The sequence below is a fragment of the Stenella coeruleoalba genome (genome assembly GCF_951394435.1).
Source record: "Stenella coeruleoalba genome assembly, chromosome: 7".
In the NCBI taxonomy this organism is placed as follows: Eukaryota; Metazoa; Chordata; class Mammalia; order Artiodactyla; family Delphinidae; genus Stenella; species Stenella coeruleoalba.
In genome coordinates, this window is record NC_137153.1 from 55,219,358 (window position 1) to 55,237,565 (window position 18,208).

Sequence of the window (18,208 nt, forward strand, 5' to 3'; positions counted from 1 at the left end):
TGAAGTGGGTCTCTTGTAGACAGCATATATATGGGTCTTGTTTTTGTATCTATTCAGTGAGCCTGTGTGTTTTCGTTGGAGCATTTAATCCATTTACATTTAAGGTAATTATCGATATGTATGTTCCTGTTACCATTTTCTTAATTGTTTTGCGTTTGTTTTTATAGCTCTTTTCCTTCTCTGTTTTTCTTGCCTAGAGAAGTTCCTTTAGCATTTGTTGTAAAGTTGGTTTGGTGATGCTGAATTCTCTTAACTTTTGCTTGTCTGTAAAGGTTTTAATTTCTCTGTCAAATCTGAATGAGATCCTTGCTGGGTAGCGTAATCTTGGTTGTAGGTTTTTCCCTTTCATCACATTAAGTATGTCCTGCCTCTCCCTCTGGCTTGCAGAGTGTCTGCTGAACGATCAGCTGTTAACCTTATGGGGATTCCCTTGTATGTTATTTGTTGCTTTTCCCTTGCTGCTTTTGGTATTTTTTCTTTCTATTTAATTTTTGATAGAGTTTTTTAATATATGTCTTGGCACGTTTCTCCTTGGATTTATCCTGTATGGGATTCTCTGCGCTTACTGGACTTGATTGACTATTTCCTTTCCCATGTTAGGCAAGTTTTCAAGTATAATCTCTTCAAATGTTTTCTCAGACCCTTTCTTTTTCTCCTCTTCTTCTGGGACCCCTATAATTTGAATGTTAGTGCATTTAATGTTGTCCCAGAGATCTCTGAGATTGTCCTCAATTCTTTTCATTCTTTTCTCTTTATTCTGCTCTGTGGCAGTTATTTCCACTGTTTTATCTTCCAGGTCACTTATCTGTTCTTCTGCCTCAGTTATTCTGCTATTGATTCCTTCTAGAGAATTTTTAATTTCATTTATTGTGTTGTGCATAATTGTTTGTTTGCTCTTTCGTTTTTCTAGGTCCTTGTTAAACATTTCTTGTAGTTTCTCCATTTCCAAGATTTGGACATCTTTACTCTCATTATTCTGAGTTTTTTTTCAGATACGCTGCCTATTTCCTCTTCATTTGTTTGGTCTGGTAGGTGTTTACCTTGCTCCTTCATCTGCTGCATATTTCTCTGTCTTCTCATTTTGTTTAACTTACTGTGTTTGGGGTCTCCTTTTCTCAGGCTGCAGTTCGTAATTCCTGTTGTTTTTGGTGACTGTCCCCCATGGGTGAGGTTGGTTCAGTGAATTGTGTAGGCTTCCTGGTGGGGGGCACTGGCACCTGTGTTCTGGTGAGTGGGGCTGGATCTTGTCTTTCTGGTGGGCAGGACCACATCCGGTGGTGTGTTTTGGGGTGTCTGTGAACTTAGTATGATTTTAGGCAGCCTCTGTGCTAATGGGTGGGGTTGTGTTCCTGTCTTGCTAGTTGTTTGGCATGGGGAGTCCAGCACTGGAGCTTGCTGACCGCTGGGTGGAGCTGGGTCTTAGTGTTGAGATGGAGATCTCTGGAAGAGCTCTCGCCGATTGATATTAGGTGGGGCCGTGAGGGCTCTGGTGGTCCAATGTCCTGGACTCTGCTCTCCCACGTTGGAGGCTCAGGCCTGACACCCGGCCGGAAAACAAAGACCCTGTCAGCCACATGGCTCAGAAGAAAAAGAAGAGAAAAAAGAAGAAAAAAGAAATTAAAAAAATATTTAAAAAATAAAAGTAAAAAAAATAGAAGAGAGCAACCAAACCAATAAACAAATCCACCAATGATAACAAGCACTAAAAACTAAACTAAGATAAATATAAAAATCAGAAAGAAATCAGTCGCAGACAGCAAACCCGAAGTCTACAGTTGCTCGCAAAGTCCACCGCCTCAATTTTGGGACAATTCGTTGTCTATTAAGTTATTCCACAGATGCAGGGTACATCAAGTTGATTGTGGAGCTTTAATCTGCTGCTCCTGAGGCTGCTGGGAGAAATTTCCCTTTCTCTTCTTTGTTTGCACAGCTCCTGGGATTCAGCTTTGGTTTTGGCCCCACCTCTGCTTGTCGGTCGCCCTCAGGCATCTGTTCCCCGCCCAGACAGGAGGGAGTTAAAGCAGCAGCTGATTAGGGCTCTCTTGCTGTCTCAGGCTCGGGGGAGGGAGGGGTACAGAATGCAGGGTGAGGCTGCGGCAGCAGAGGCCGGCATGACATTGCAGCAACCTGAGGTGCACTGTGTGTTCTCATGGGGAAGTTGTCCCTGGATCTCGGGACCCTGGCAGTGGCGTGCTGCACAGCAGCAGCAGCGTTAGCATTTCATGCCCATCTCTGGGGTCTGAGCTGACAGCCGTGGCTCACGACCATCTCCGGAGCTCACTTAGGCGGTGCTCTGCCTTCTGTGGGCACACGGGGAAGGAATCCCCTCTCCTTGTGCACTTCAAAACAGGCAGGTCCAGACTTTTATCCGGACTCCCTCCCGGCTAGCTGTGGTGCACTAGCCCCCTTCAGACATGTCTTCATGCAGCCAACCCCAGTCCTCTCCCCGCGCTCCGACCGAAGCCCAAGCCTCAGCTCCCAGCCCCGCCCACCCCGGCGGGTCAGCAGACAAGCCTCTCGGGCTGGTGAGTGCCGGTTGGCACCGATCCTCTGTGCAGGAATCTCTCCGCTTTGCCCTCCGCACCCCTGTTGCTGTGTTCTCCTCTGCGGCTCCGAAGCTTCCCCCCTCCGCCACCCGCAGTCTCCGCCCGCGAAGGGCCTTCCTAGAGTGTGGAAACCTTTCCTCCTTCACAGCTCCCTCCCACTGGTGCAGGTCCCGTCCCTATTCTTTTGTCTGTTTATTCGTTTTTCTTTTGCCCTATCCAGGTACGTGGGGACTTTTTTGCCTTTTGGGAGGTCTGAGGTCTTCTGCCAGCGTTCAGTACGTGTTCTGTAGGAGTTGTTTCACACGTAGATGTATTTTTGATGTACTTGTGGGGAGGAAGGTGATCTCCGCGTGTTAGTCCTCCGCCATCTTGAAGGTCCCCCCAGATTGTGTTTTTGTTGTTAAGTCTTGCATGGCAGTTACTACATGTTGGCTACTCTGTTCCACAGGTCTTCTTATTCTGGGGTACCAGAGTCAAAGAGAAGCTCCTTTTGGGGACATGCTGCTCTTGTGGCAGAAGGCAAACAGCAGAACCTTTTTTTTCTTTTCCTTTGTGCATCATCTAGTTTCACTTGCTCATAGGGTGCCAAATGCAGAGGCCTCTTGCCCACCCTTCAGAGTCCCTCCTGCCCTGTGCATTGTTATTGTTATGTTGTGGAGACTCTGGATTTAAAAAAATTTTTTTTTATTGGAGTATAGTTGGTTTACAATGTTGTGTTAGTTTCTGCTGTGCAGCAAAGTGAATCAGTTATACATACATATATCCACTCTTTTTTAGATTCTTTTACTGTAGAGGGCATTACAGAGTATTGAATAGAGTTCCCTGTGCTATAAAGTAGGTCCTTATTAGTTATCTGTTTTATATATGGTAGTGTGTATATGTCAACCCCAATCTCCCAATGTATCCCTCCCCCCGTTCCCCCTTGGTAACCATAGATTGTTTTCTATGTCTGTGACTCTGTTTCTGTTTTATAAATAAGTTCATTTGTACCACTTTTTTTTAGATTCCACATTTAAGCAATATCATATGATATTTATCTTTCTCTGTCTGACTTTCTTCACTATAACAATTTCCTAAGTCCATGTTGCTGCAGATGGCATTATTTCATTTTTATGGCTGAGTAATATTCCATTGTATATATGTGCCACATCTTCTTCATCCATTCCTCTGTTGATGGACACTTAGGTTGCTTCCATGTCCTGGCTATTGTAAATAGTGCTGCAGTGAACATTGGGGTGCATGTAGAGTCTGGATTTTTTTTACATTCCTCTGTAGAGTGTGTTTTTTAAAGCAGATAGTAAGTTGATTGGACTCAAAATGGAAACTTGGTGTTTTGGGTGCAACTCTAATCTCTGTTCAGTTCTTTATCTTTCACGCAATTGTTTGAAGTCTGTCCCATGCAAGTGAGGTCAGCCAGAGATTTGAGCCCAGTTTATAAACAGAATTTGAGCCTTCCTGTCTCTGGTCTCTCCTTTTCAGGATTCCTTCCTCACTTTCCAGCATCTGTGGTTGTCTCAAACTTCATCCTCTGGTTCTTCAGTCAAGAAGGATGGAAGGTTTTCTATTCACATTTTAGCTGCCTTGCCTGGCACAGACTGGAGCCTGCCTTCAGACCGGAAGCACTGAAAAAAAAAAAAAAAAAGGAAGCTTAACACAGAGACTCACCCAGTACCATTCTCTTCTCCCACCTGTTGGTTCGGCTCCAGAATTTGCCTATCTTTGTTGCTCTTTAGTGCTCACAGGTAGTTGTTTTCATATTTTGTCCAGAGTTTATATGAAGCAATGACAGATTTTATCCTCAGCTTTAGTGGGGTTTGAGGAGATGAGAGAGTAGAGGAATAGACAGGTACAGTCATCCCTCCATATCTGTGGGTTCCACATCTGTGCATTGAAAATATTTTTGAAAATTCCGGAAAGTTCCCCAAGGCTCAAGTTGAATTTTCCATACACTAGCAGCTATTTACATAACATTTACATCGCACTGGGTATTGTAAGTAATCTAGAGATGATTTAAAGTATACAACAGGATGTGCACAGGGTATCTGCAAATACTACAGCATTTTATGTAAGGGACTTGAGTATCCAGAGATTTTGGTAGCTATGGGGGGTCCTGGAAGCAGTCCTCCACGGATACTGGATACTGAGGGATGTCCATACTGGAGGCGTATTCTTGGAATCCGTCTATCACAGAGAAGATTAGGAGGGCTCAGTGTGTCCTTACCAGGATAAGCGGCGCGAATCAAGCCCTGTGAATCAGCCTAGGGGTCTTTCTCAGTGTGCTGGAGTGGCCTGCCCAACCTGCCTGCAATGACATAATGGTTTCCTTAGAGGGTTCCTGTACCCCGGGAGTTTCAGAATTACATGTGGAAGTAGTGAAATGAAATTAATGGAAAGACAAAGAGCAAAACCCCATAGAAGAGATTAAGAGGACAAATGACAAGGAGGAGTGTCGCAGAAGTCAAGGGAGAGAGTATTACAAAAATGAGTGAGGGGATGGACGCCATGAAGATGTGCATAATGGTAAAAACCTGGAGACCAGTGACTGGATTTGGAAATAAGGTGGTACTTTTGAGGCCTTGGCTGAAGCAAGGAGTGAATAGAATGAGATTTGATAGATGGCGCATGAGTAGGGGGTGAGGAAGGCAAGCCTGTATCTGTAGACAGCCCTTTCTAGCAGAGAGAAGTGGAGGGGAGAGAACTGGAGGAGCGTGAACTCCAGTGAGGGTTGTTGTTTATTGTTTTCCTTTAAAAGTGGGAAAGACTGCAGCATGTTTAAATACTGATAGAGGGAATTCCCGCACTTTTACTACCAAGGGCCTGGGTTCATTCCCTGGTCGGGGAACTAAGATCCCACAAGCTGCATGGCGTGGCCAAAAAACAAACCCACCCCCCCCCAAAACTGACAGAAAGCAGCCAGTAGGAGGAAAAGGTGAAACCACTGACGGGCTCCACAGAAGGGGTCCTTGAGAAAGAGGTTGGGGAGATTTAGGGCAGGGGTGAAGGGATTGGCTTTGGGCCAAGAGGAGGAACTCTTTTTTTTTAAATTGGAGTATACTTGATGTACAATATTGTATAGGTTACAGGTGTACAATATAGTGATTCACAATTTTTAAAGATTATACTCCATTTATAGTCATTATAAAATATTGGCTGTATTCCCTGTATTATACAATATATACTTGTAGCTTAAAAATTTTTTTAATTAATTTTTATTGGACTATAGTTGTTTTACAATGTTGTGTGAGTTTCTAGTATATATCCTTGTAGCTTTTTATGCATAATATTGATAGTTTATACCTCTTAATCCCCTACCGGTATATTGCTCCTCTCTCTTTCCCTCTCCCCACTGGTAACTGATGGTTTGTTCTCTATATCTGTGAGTCTGCTTCTTTTCTGTCGTATTCACTAGTTTGTTGTAATTTTTAGATTCCACTTCCACATGTAAGTGATATCATACAGTATTTGTCTTTCTCTGTCTTATTTCACTTAGAATAATAGCCTCCAAATCCATCCATGTTGTTGAAAATGACAAAATTTTATTCTTTTTTATGTCTGGGTAGTATTCCATTGTGTGTGTGTGTGTGTGTATATATATATATACACACATACACACCACATCTTCTTTATCCATTCATCTGTTAATGGACACTTAAGTTGCTTCCATATCTTGGCAATTGTAAATACTGCTGCTATGAACATTGATGTGCATGTATCTTTTCGAATTCGTGTCTTTATTTCTTTCAAATATATACCCAGGAGTGGAATTGCTAGGTCATATGGTAGCTCTATTTTTAGTTTTTTGAGAAACCTACATACTGTTTTCTACAGTGGCTGCACCAATTTACATTCCCACCAACAGTGTACAAGGGTTCCCTTTTTTCCACATCCTCTCTGACATTTGTTACTTGTGTTCTTTTTGATGATAGTCATTCTGACAGATGTGACGTGATATTTCACTGTGGTTTTGATTTGCATTTCCCTGGTCATTAGCGGTTTTGAGCATCTCTTTGTGTGCCTGTTGGCCATCTGCATGTCTTCTTTGGAAAAATGTCTATTCAGATCTTCTGCCCATTTTTTTTTTTTTTTTTTTTTTTACGGTATGCGGGCCTCTCACTGTTGTGGCCTCTCCCGTTGCGGAGCACAGGCTCTGGACGCGCAGGCTCAGTGGCCATGGCTCAAGGGCCCAGCCGCTCCGCGGCATGTGGGATCTTCCCGGACCGGGCCACGAGCCCCTGTCCCCTGCATCGGCAGGTGGACTCTCAACCACTGCGCCACCAGGGAAGCCCCTGCCCATTTTTTAATCAGGCTTTTTGGGGTTTTTTTGATGTTATATGAGCTGTTTATATATGTTGGATATTAACCCCCCTTACTGCTCATATCATTTGCAAATATTTTCTCCCACTTCATAGGTTATCTTTTTGTTTTGTTGGTGGTTTCCTTTGCTGTGTAAAAGCTTGTAAGTTTAATTAGGTCCCATGTGTTTATTTTTGTTTTTATTTCCTTTGCTTTATGAGACAGATCCAAAAAAAAATATTGCTACGATTTATATCAAAGAGTATTCTGCCTGTGTTTTCTTCTAAGAGTTTTATGGTTTCTGGTCTTACATTTAGGTCTTTAATCCATTTTGAGTTTATTTTTGTATATGGTATTAGAGAATGTTCTAACTTCATTCTTTTACATGTAGCTGTCCAGTTTTCCCAGCACCAGTTATTGAAGAGACTGTCTTTTCTTTATTGTATATCCTGGCCTCCTTTGTTGTAGATTAATTGATCATAAGTGCATGGGTTAATTTCCAGGCAGGAGCTCTTCTTAAAATGGATTCCATTTAATATGATGAACTCTCTGGGCATACTCACAAATTCTGAAGTTTGCATAGATAAACATTAAAAATAGATTTAAAAAAAGGTAAAGTATTGCGTATCCTCTTTATCATGATGAAAATATCCTTTTCCCTCTTCCAGGCTCATGACCCTAGTTAGCTGTTACGTTACAGTTTCTTTCCTTTTGCCAGACTCTTTTCAAATGCCTTTCTTTAATTTTGCCTAATGATGGGAAGTCAAATTGTTATGGCTTCCCAGCAAGTTCTCTTTAACCTTTACTTAACTCAGAGTTTAACTCGGGGCTTTCCATACTAGATAACTTTCATGGCTATGCACCTAAAAGAAACTTATTAACATCTTTGACCCATTGTTTTCTTGGTTCATAGTCAGAATGGGCACAGAGACTAGGAAATGTACCACAGGAAGAGAAGGGAGTGTTCTTAAACAAAAAAAAAAAGCTACTAAAATTGAGCAATTTCTGGGAAGGATAAAATATTTTTCTTTTACGTGAGCTTAAAGGCTGTAAGATTACGTGAGGTTGGGAACCTGCAGTTATGTTGTGGTTAATGATAGGTTTCAGTGAATGCTCTGAACATAAAAACATAATGAGAAAACACATAAATTCTGATTAAATTCACCCTTAAGCCACAGTAAATAATTTTGGGTGGAAGAGAAATGAATTAGACTTTAAACTTCTTTCCTCTCTTCAGAGGTAGATCACTACGTCCGTAAATTCAACCCATAAATGTACTTTCATTACAATAACTTAAATTTTTTGTCGGAGGAGGAGATTCAGTTAACGATTTCATTCCCTGAACATGGTCAGTAAGGATTCTGCTGCGTCACATTTTGCTTTTGAAAAACCAGCTTCAGGAAAGTCCATGAATTGGTGAGTTTGGTGGTGGGCATTTATCTGTTCTTTTCTTGTAGCAGCAGGAAATGGGGGCATTAAGCACATTTTAGTTGCCAGAGAGCTTGGCAGGCCTTGTAGGAAGGTTCTTGCAGTATCTCTGAGGGGAAGTTGGTTGCCTCAGTAGAAGTAACAGCAGAAGAGAATGTTGTGCCCTGTGTGCGGGGTTCCAGGGTGCGACAGGGCCGTGACAGGAGAGCGCTCCTGGCTGCTCTGGGCTTCGGGGGGCTCCACGGGGCAGCTTGGGCATTCAGCTTTGTTCCTCAGTGCCTGCCCCTGGTATCCCCTGGTATCTCCTTTGTTGGAAGCAAAGAGGGCTGAACCCTTGGGTAGGCGTCAGTGAAGACAAGTTTGTATGGAGCTGTGTGGTCTCAGGCTGCTTTCAACCCCACTCCACCCCTGTGGAGCCCTTCCCTGAGAACAGAGACTTTCTGACCAAAGCCACTTGGCAGTTAACTGGTTTTCAGCCAGGGTTTTCTGGGCATTTCCATTTCTCTCTGAAGCCCGGGGCCTGACGCTTCTGGTTCCCTGCTGCAGTTGGTTTCGCACTGAACACACACCAGCGTGAGTACTTGCACACTAAGGAGAGTAGGAGCATGGAGTCGATTCTTGGGTTCTTGTTTAGCCCATTCCCTCCATCAACCCCGACGTACACAGGCAGCTTCCAGTCGCCTCGGGTCACTGGGCTTCCTCTTGCTGTTTGCCAGCATGGGGCCCCCGAGAAGGCAGCCCAGGCTGCAGGTCCGGTAACTGCTGCTGAGATGTGTTTTTAAACCTACCCAGAGGGTATTACAGGGAGTTCAACTGAAGCATCTCCTATTTCCCCCTTTGAGCCCTAGAGAGACGAATTCTCCGGCTTCCTAACTCCCTCCTCCCGTCCCAGCAAGCATTTTCAGGCCCCGGTTTGGGTTTATCGACAACCATGTGTATAATTCATGCAAGACAGGTTACAGTGGAGCGTGTTACCTCTGCTAGTCAAGCATGGCTCAGGAATGCTGCTCCACATTTTGGCCAGGAAGTAGGTTTTATTGGTGTTTGGGCCTGATGTCTTCCTGTCCGGAAGCCTTCCCTTTCCCTTGGTGAGGTTGTTTTAGCAAGCACCACCAGGGAAAATCTACCTTCCTCTTGTCCAAGTTGGATAAATGGCTTTCAGGCAAAAACAGGCCATTGTGTAAAGCAGAAGTTCTCGGAGGATGGGGGGGAATGTTTGCTCAAGAGAGTTTGCCCTGGGCAGTGGGAGGCTGAGACTGCCCCGGTAGGCGGTGGGTGCCCAAGCTGAGCCCTGGTGCCGCAGGGTGCTTCGTGGTGGTGTTGCAGTCGCATCTTGGCCTTTTTAGAACTGTGGGATGCCTTGGGAAGACAGCGCTTCCTAAACTCTTCAGTAAAGGGTGTCTTGCTTTTCCTATCCCATTGTTTTCATATAGCCTGAAATAATGGGGGTGCTGATGCCAGAGAGCTGAGAAGTGAAAGGTTCATTGCCTCCATTTATTGGCCTTTTCTACTGGGTTTTCTGTGAGATCGAATAGAGGCAGGAGGTAAATCTCAGCAGGAGCTCTTGGGAGCACAGAGAAAGAGGTGGTGGGCCCTGAAAAACAGAAGTTAGCTCCACAGTGAACAGGTTGGGGGAGGGAGGTGGAGAGAGCAGGCACAGGGGAGACCTTCCCAGGGGTCCAGGGCGGCTGAGGTAGAATGTGCGTGGGGAGTGGGAGAGAGAGGGGGCAGCTGTGGTTGGGGAGGAGGCCGAGGCAGGTCCAGGAAGGCTTGCATACTATGTTGGAAAGTTGGGTGTTATCTGGAAGATTTTTAATCTGAGGAGTGAAAGGTGCGATTTTGGTTTTAGAGAGTTGATTTTGACCACACTATGAGGATGGAAGTAGGAGTGGCGGGAATGATGCAGGAAGCCCGGGGGATGGGTTGTCACATGACCCACATGAGAAATGGTCAGGGTCTGAACTGAGGGGGAGAGACACACCGAGGAGCTGTGAGGCGGGCACACTTGGGGAATGACTGGACCGTGAAGGCGTCTGACTTGAGAGAGGAGTGAATGGCAGTATCTCTCGAAAGCCGGAAACAGGAGGAAGAGTGCTTAAGGGATAGAGGAGAGGATGACTTCTCAGCAAGCATTTGTAGAACCGGGTTGAATGGAAACCATGAGCCTTATTCCAAGGCAAGGGCCCCCAAGGTGTGTGCTTATTTTCCTTGCAGGAGAGATTTTGGGCCTCACAGGGTGTTACCGGTGAAGATCCACCAGCCCGACCCATTTGTCCCAAGCGAAGAGGATATGGATCTGCTCACGACGTATAAACAAGATTACAACCCGTACCCTGTCAGTCGAGTGGACCCCATCAAACCTCGGGACAATAAATACCCACGCGGGGGCAAGATGGAGTGTCTGCCTACTTACAAAGGTGGGAGAGTGCCTGAGGCGCAGGTTGGGGGAAGGATGGGCTGAGCCTGAGTGCTGGCTGGGAAGTGGGTTTTATACACACACCCCCTCAGCGCGGAGGTTGGGCAGAGTACTTTTTTTTTTTTAAAACATCTTTATTGGAGTATAATTGCTTTACAATGGTGTGTTAGTTTCTGCTGTATAACAAAGTGAATCAGCTATACATATACATATGTCCCCATATCTCTTCCCTTTTGCGTCTCCCTCCCACCCTCCCTATCCCACCCCTCTAGGTGGTCGCAAAGCACCGAGCTGATCTCCCTGTGCTATGCGGCTGCTTCCCACTAGCTACCTGTTTTACATTTGGTAGTGTAAAATACTTGAGGACGTGTCCTCAAGTCCATCCTCTTCGTCTGCGTCTTTATTCCTGTCCTGACCCTAGGATCTTCAGAAACGTCTTTTTTTTTTTTAGATTCCATATACCTATGTTAGCATATGGTGTTTGTTTTTCTCTTTCTGACTTACTTCACTCTGTATGACAGACTCTAGGTCCATCCACCTCACTACAAATAACTCAGTTTCGTTCCTTTTTATGGCTGAGTAATATTCCATTATATATATGTGCCACATCTTCTTTATCCATTCATCTGTCGAGGGACACTTAGGTTGCTTCCATGTCCTGGCTATTGTAAATAGTGCTGGGCAGAGTACTTTTTGTGGCCAAATCTGGCCTGCAGCCTGTTTCTGTACAGCTAGAGAGCTAAGAATGCTTTTTAAATTTTTGAATGCTTAAAAAAAAATGAGAAAAAGACTATTACTTTAGAACATGTGAATAGTAAGTGAAATTCAAAGTTCAGTATCATGGCTATGTTTTGCTGGAACACAGCCACACCCATCTGGTTTCTCTGTTATCTATGGCTACGTTTGTGCTACAGCAGCAAAGCTGTGGGGCTGAGACAGAGACCGTATGGCATGCGAGGGCTAACACATTTAATATCTGGCCGCTTACAGAAAATATCTGCCAACCCCTGCCTCAGCTTGCCGTTCCCATCCTATATGAGGGAAGCATTTCAAGTTTAAGCTTAGTTGAGTTCCACCACTGACTGATGGGTTGGTTCATTAAAAAAATTATGAAAACGTAACATACAGAAAAAATGCACAAATACATAATGATACAGACCAGTGAATTTTGAGTAAATACACGTGGAAACAGGATGCAGATCAAGACATATAGCATTGATACTCCCTTCCAGTTACCATTTCCACCCAGGATAGAACCATTATGCTGACTTTTAACTTCATAAATTACTTTTGCCAGGTTTGAACTTCATTTTAATGGGACGATTGCATTCTTCATTGAGCCCCTCCTGCATCCCAGGCATGGTATTGGGAACTGTGACCTGCCCTTGACTTTACAGTCTAGTAGGAGAGACAGGGTGTGGAGTGGCGGGTGTGGTAGCGCAGGCAGCGTGTCGCTCTCTCCGTGCAGCACGAGCCACAGGGCTGAGACCATGAGGATGGAGGCCCGCTTTGTGACCATTAACTTTGCTGCTTACGATGCACGTGGCTGCCTTAAAAGTAGGTGCTGAACTGTTCCTGTCACATGTCTGTGGGTGTCTATGTGATCGTGATGATAACGGCTTTTACTTAGCCATGCCAAACACTTAGCCGAGGGGAGGTGGGGAGGCTTGAGGGGTTGTAGGAATCTTCCTGAAGCCCTTCCAGGAGCTCTAGATCTATTATTCTTGAAGATTCTGCATGTGGCTGAGCTTCTCTGCTTTTTCTGTGTGTGTGTGTGTGTGTGTGTGTGTGTGTGTGTGTCCGTGTCCTTTTACTTTCTTACCTTCAGTGTCGTCCTCTTCCACTCTTCTGTAGCCGCCTTCTGCCAAGCCACATTCTGGATGTCGTCATACCCCTGCATGGCTCCACCTTCGTGCCCTCCGCCACCGGGTCCTTCTGGCTTGCTCCCCTATTTACGCCCACCTTGACAGTCCTTGGCCTCACTGGGATCTCCAGCCCACTGATGCCTCAGCCTTCCTTCTCTCAGCATCAGCCCCGCCTGTGCCTGTCATCATACAGCCTATTCCACATTATATCACTGCAGCCCGTCTCCTACTCCCTCTCTCTTCTGTCCTGCGGTTGCTTCCTCCTAGCAGCAACCGAACCCTGTCTTCTCCATGTCTACACCTGGACATGTGCCTGAGCGTCACTCCGACCTTGTCAGCTCATCTCCGCTGTCCACAGAATGGAAGCAGAGAGGGCTTTTGCAGATGGCAATCTCACGTGACCTCTGCCTAAAACTCCTTAAGTAATTATTATGGTTCTTAGGATAAAATCCTCTGCTTCCTTGCAGATTTGGTTCCTTCTCCCTGAGCCCCTCTGCTCCGACCACAGGAACTTCTTTCAGTTCCTTTGCTCTATTTCTTTTCTGTCTCAGGGCATTTTGCACTGCTCTTCCCTCTTTAGAGAGCTGTCCTCCTGTCTCCTGTCCAGCATCATCCTTCAACGAGTGGCGAAAGGATCACACCTTCAGAGGGAGTCCCAGACCTTCCCTCATGCCAGACCAAACACACCCTGTTAGGTGCTTGTTTTGTAATTCATTTTGTAATTTTGTTTAACATTGTCTCCTTGGCTAGACTGCAAGCTCCTGGAGGGCGGGGATCTTTTTCTTTGCCTGTTACCCTCAACAAAGCAGGCACCATAGCAGATGTTTTACTAAGGGGTCAGCACAACCAGGCATGTGGTGGGATGGCACTCAGGCCTCTGCAGGGCTCGTTTGTCTCCCTTTTCATCCAGTGTTTACAGGAGGGCCAAAAATGGACGCTGAGAACCAGGAAAAAACAAAGCTGCCGTGAGCACTTCCTTCACTGGGGGAGGGGCAGGGACTTGGTCGGGCTCATCCAACTACATCCTCTACTTTCCACATCCTCCCTGTGGGCTGCCTGGATTTACACATCTTGGAATAGTTAGAGATTCTTCAGAACAACTGCCTGCTCAGCTCAGTTTTCCTTCCCCGCCTTGCCCTACGTGCAGGGAGAGGTCTAGGGGTGAGAAATGCTCCTTGCTTTCCTTAGGGGTTGGCAAGGATGGAGTAGCCTAGTGGTGTTATTTTAAGGAAAGTCCCCCCACTTCCTCCCACAAAATACTCACCCCTCAAAATCAACACACAGAAAAAAAAAAAACAAAAAAACAATCCTAATACTTAAGTTTTAATCTCTCCTACCTCCAGCTCTCCCATATTCCTCCCCTTCTCCAAACAGTTACATCTCAAATTGCCCTCTGCAAACCAGAGGATAGTATTCCGCTGCTAAAACTGAATCATGGCTGACTTTTCCCTACTGAGAAAGTTAAGATTGAGAAAACCTTATTTTCTTCTCTTTTATTTTTCTTAAACTTCTGGCACCTGTTAACTGCTATCTACTTACACGTATTTAATGAATGTATACCAGTGAAGTAGCAACAGGACTCTTCTGAACCAGGCAGGCTTAGACCCTTTGTTTTTTTTTTTAGTTTTGTCTGTGTTGGGTCTTCGTTGCCGTGCACGGGCTTTCTCTAGTTGCGGTGAGTGGGGGCTACTCTTCGCTGGGGTGCACGGGATTCTCATCATGGTGGTTTCTCTTGTGGCGGAGCACAGGCTCTAGGCACGCGGGCTTCAGTATTTGCAGCATGTGGGCTCAGTAGTTGTGGCATGCAGGCTCAGTAGTCGTGGTGCATGGGCTTAGTTGCTCTGCAGCATGTGGGATCTTCCTGGCCCAGGGATTGAACTCGTGTCCCCTTCATTGGCAGGCGAATTTTTTTTTTTGAATTTTTGGCTGTGTTGGGTCTTTGTTGCTGCACATGGGCTTTCTCTAGTTGCGGTGAGTGTGGGCTACCCTTCGTTGCAGTGTGTCGGCTTCTCATTGTGATGGCTTCTCTTGTCGTGGAGCACGGGCTCTAGGCGTGTGGGCTTCAGTAGTTGTGGTGCACGGGCTCCAGTAGCTGTGGCTTGCTGGCTCTAGAGCACAGGCTCAGTAGTTGTGGCACACAGGCTTAGTTGCTCTGTGGCATGTGGGATCTTCCCTGACCAGGGATCGAACCCGTGTCCCCTGCATTGGCAGGCAGATTCTTAACCACGGTACCACCAGGGAAGTCTCAACCCTTTGCTTTTATTCTGGCTACCTATGTACTTGAGGGTGGATTTCATAGTTCTCCTCTGAAATTCAGGTTTAAAAAGAAACAAATCAGTTTGTAGTCAAAGAGAACGTATTTGTCATGAGAACTCACCTATAGGTGTCAGTTTGCAGCCTATGTGTCTTACTAGTTTTTTGAATAATACTTCCCATATCATATAATCTCAGTGGTTTATTTTTTCCATGACTCCTCTATGATACAGTGGCTTCCAAAACTTGGTCTTGAATGCCAAACACGTACTTACAGTTTTTAGCACAGGAGATGCAGCAACAAAGGTGTGTTTAGTGAGGGAACAAATGAACGAATGGTTCTGGATCACCGTTTACGAGGGCTCCAGGTGACACCTTTTGGCATTAGATTTGCGCAAATCCCCATCAGGTCTGTTACTCTGTGGGTGCAGGCCAAGAGCAGGAGTGAAGATTAGAGAAGACCCATGACGTTTGCTCTGCCCTGTGGTTGGTCCTGCACAGCCTCACGCATCTTTGAGGGTCCACACCCTTGCCTTATCTCTTGGTTTATCACTCATTTGATGACTTGTTTCTCTTGTGGAAATTTGCTTTCCTAAGTCTTTTTCGTAGCAACCTTCATAGTTTTGTGGCCATACATTGATTCTCCTTACAAAGGAGGGGAAAATAGAAATCAAAGACCAAGGTCATTAAATATATGTATTTCAATGGGTGCATCTATATTACGTCTATATGCTCTGCTTACTATTGGTTCCATAGGAAAAATATTCAAAGTTTTCTCTTACTACTCTTATGGCCAGCACCTCTACTGGGCTCCAGAAAACCACCAGTAATATATGCTCCAGTAGCATTTGGTTGTAATTTTGACATTTTCAAAACGCTGTGCAATTGGAAAGACTGAGAGTGTAATTAGTTGATACTCAGCTTCAGGTTTAGCTAAGTGTTTTTTTTTTTTTTTTTTTTTAAAGACACATTATTGAATGGAATCTCTTTTAAAGAGGTTCTTGCCAATTACGCACATGACACTCTGGCCCTGAAGGGCTTTTACTGGTGGCTTTTCAGGCATGTGAATAGTTTGTCATGTGGAATTCTGAGGTTTTCAGGGTCCTGTGGAGGTTTTTTGTAATATATGCTGGGTGGAGGAAGTTAGGAGGTTAGATAATAATGTGGTTTCAGCTGTATTGTTGGGTATCAGAAATCACATGAGGCAACTTTCAGTTTAGGAACCTGTTTTCGTAACACTTCATCCATCCCAGAAGAGGGCTGGAAAACCCTGTCCTACCCACCCCCAGGCACCTTGAGGCAGTGTGTAGGCATCTACAGGTAGATGCCCCCATTTCAGTGAGGCTTAAAGTCTGAGGGGGAAACATGTGGTTTATATTCAGCGAGATGGTTCCCTCTAAGGCCCCCTAATGCTTTCAAGATGCTGATAGAGCCATTAATGGCTCTTGGAGAAAGATTAGATTTTCAATTAAAATGAAGCCAATTTAAAATAAATAGTTGGTAGTATTATTAGCCTAAAATAAGCTTAAGAGTGTGCCTGGGAGGTGGGGTATGTCAGACCTTACAGAGTGGTAGAGTGAGGAGCCTGACAAATTCTCTTCCCAAAAAAGTAACAAAATAGTAAAAACCAATCATTTTAGGACTCTGGAAATCAACCAAAGGCATACAACAAATTGAGAACCATTTATTCAGGAAAAACTACTAAACCTTGTTATGAACAGTGGGGGTGTGTGGTATTTTATCCTGGGGCTGCTTCCATCACCCCTCCCCCAAGTTCCCTCTGTGTGGTAGGTTCTGCCTGGGTAGGCTGGGCTGTGAAAACCAGCAGCTCTGCTGCCAGTGGGGGCTGATTGGAGTAAAGTACATACGCAGGCATTCCCATAAAAAAATTGTGAGATGAATGGCAAAATAACCAGGGAAGACAACTTGTGCAGTTAGTCTGAGGTTGCAGTACTACTTGAAGCAAGCAGCAGTCCAGTAGAAGAGTCAGAAATTTCCCAGAGAGATCCAGAGAGTGAGACAGACACAGAGTAGGCCTTGATAAGCTCATACGTATTCCTGGTGGTCTGGAAGACTGTGCATACGGGCAAGGCAGTGTGCAGGCTCAAGAGATCAGAGAAAGGGTCTAGTTATTTACTCATCTTTCCTGGCTGGATATGATGCCTAGTGCATGTGCAGAGGAGACAAGAGACAGCCCAGCAGAAAATAAAAGCCGGGGAAGACTTGTTAATTGCCCGATCTTTGACTCTATTCTCCAACCCACACACGGATCCATTAGCAAATGGCGAAAGCCTTAGCGGCTTAAGGTGATGAAGTATAACTTCTGGTGAATCATAGGCTGATTGCTAAACTGTGCTGATAGAGGGTGGCTCTTAGGAACCTAGGCTTAAAAATAAAATCAATTAAAAAGAAAACACTCAGCAAAAACATCAGTGGCCGCGCATTGCAGGGGAGATAAGTCTCTATAGAATTACTGCAGGCAGGTCACTAAACAAACAGCAAAAACTATTCCCGGTGGAAGATCAGAATCCAGGGTTGCTGAGGCATATTGTCCAAAGTGTTGAGTTTTTAACAAAAGATGATGAGGCCTAAAAAGAAACAGGGAAGTCTTATCCAGGAAAAAAGCAGTTAATAGAAACTGTCTCTGAAGAGGCCCAGATGTTAGACCTAGCAGACAAATATTTCAAAGTAGCTATTATAAATATGTTCGAAGAACAACAGGAAACCCTGTTGAAAGAAATAAAGGGAAATATAAAAACAGTTTCCAGTCAAATAGAGAATACTATAAAGGGAAATCCTAAAAATAATTGAATGAAAACTGCAATGGGAAGAACAGTAATCAAAATAAAAAAATTCATTAGAGGTGCTTAATAGCAGATTTGAGCTGACAGAAGAAAGAATCCATGAAAATGGAGATCTCAGTAGAGATTATCCAATCTGAAGAATGAGAAAAAATTGAGAAAAATGAACTCAGAGACTTGCGAGATACCATTAAGTGTACCAACAGACAGATAATGGGAGGCCCAGAAGAAGAAGGGGCAGAAAAGTATTTAATTGTCAAAACTGTTAAGTTTGATGAAAAATATTAATCTGCACATCCAAGAAGCACAATCCAAAGAGAAGAAATGCAAAGAGATCCACCCCTATTCACATAACAGTCAACCTGTTGAAAGCCAAAGATTTGGAAAAGAGCAAAAGAGAAACAACTCATCACATACGGGGAAATGACAACAATAACTAACTAACCTCTCATCAGAAACAGTGGTGTGACCTACTCACAGTACTGAAAGGAAAAAAAATCCTGTCAACCAAGAATTCTATAACTATTAAAGATTATGCTTCAAAACTGATGGGAAACGAGGTGAGAAAGTGGCATGGACATATAGACACCACCCAATGTAAAATAA

General features: G+C 44.6%; 1 protein-coding gene across 2 annotated transcripts in view; it reads left to right on the forward strand.

Moving 5' to 3' along the window:
• SAXO1 (stabilizer of axonemal microtubules 1) overlaps positions 1 to 18,208 on the forward strand; it is a 37,227-nt gene that overhangs the window by 12,162 nt on the left and 6,857 nt on the right. For both annotated transcript variants that reach the window (XM_079925813.1, XM_079925812.1), the window contains one exon: positions 10,482 to 10,684. In XM_079925813.1, the coding sequence (XP_079781939.1) occupies positions 10,482 to 10,684 (203 nt within the window). The remainder of the gene's footprint in view (positions 1 to 10,481; positions 10,685 to 18,208) is intronic.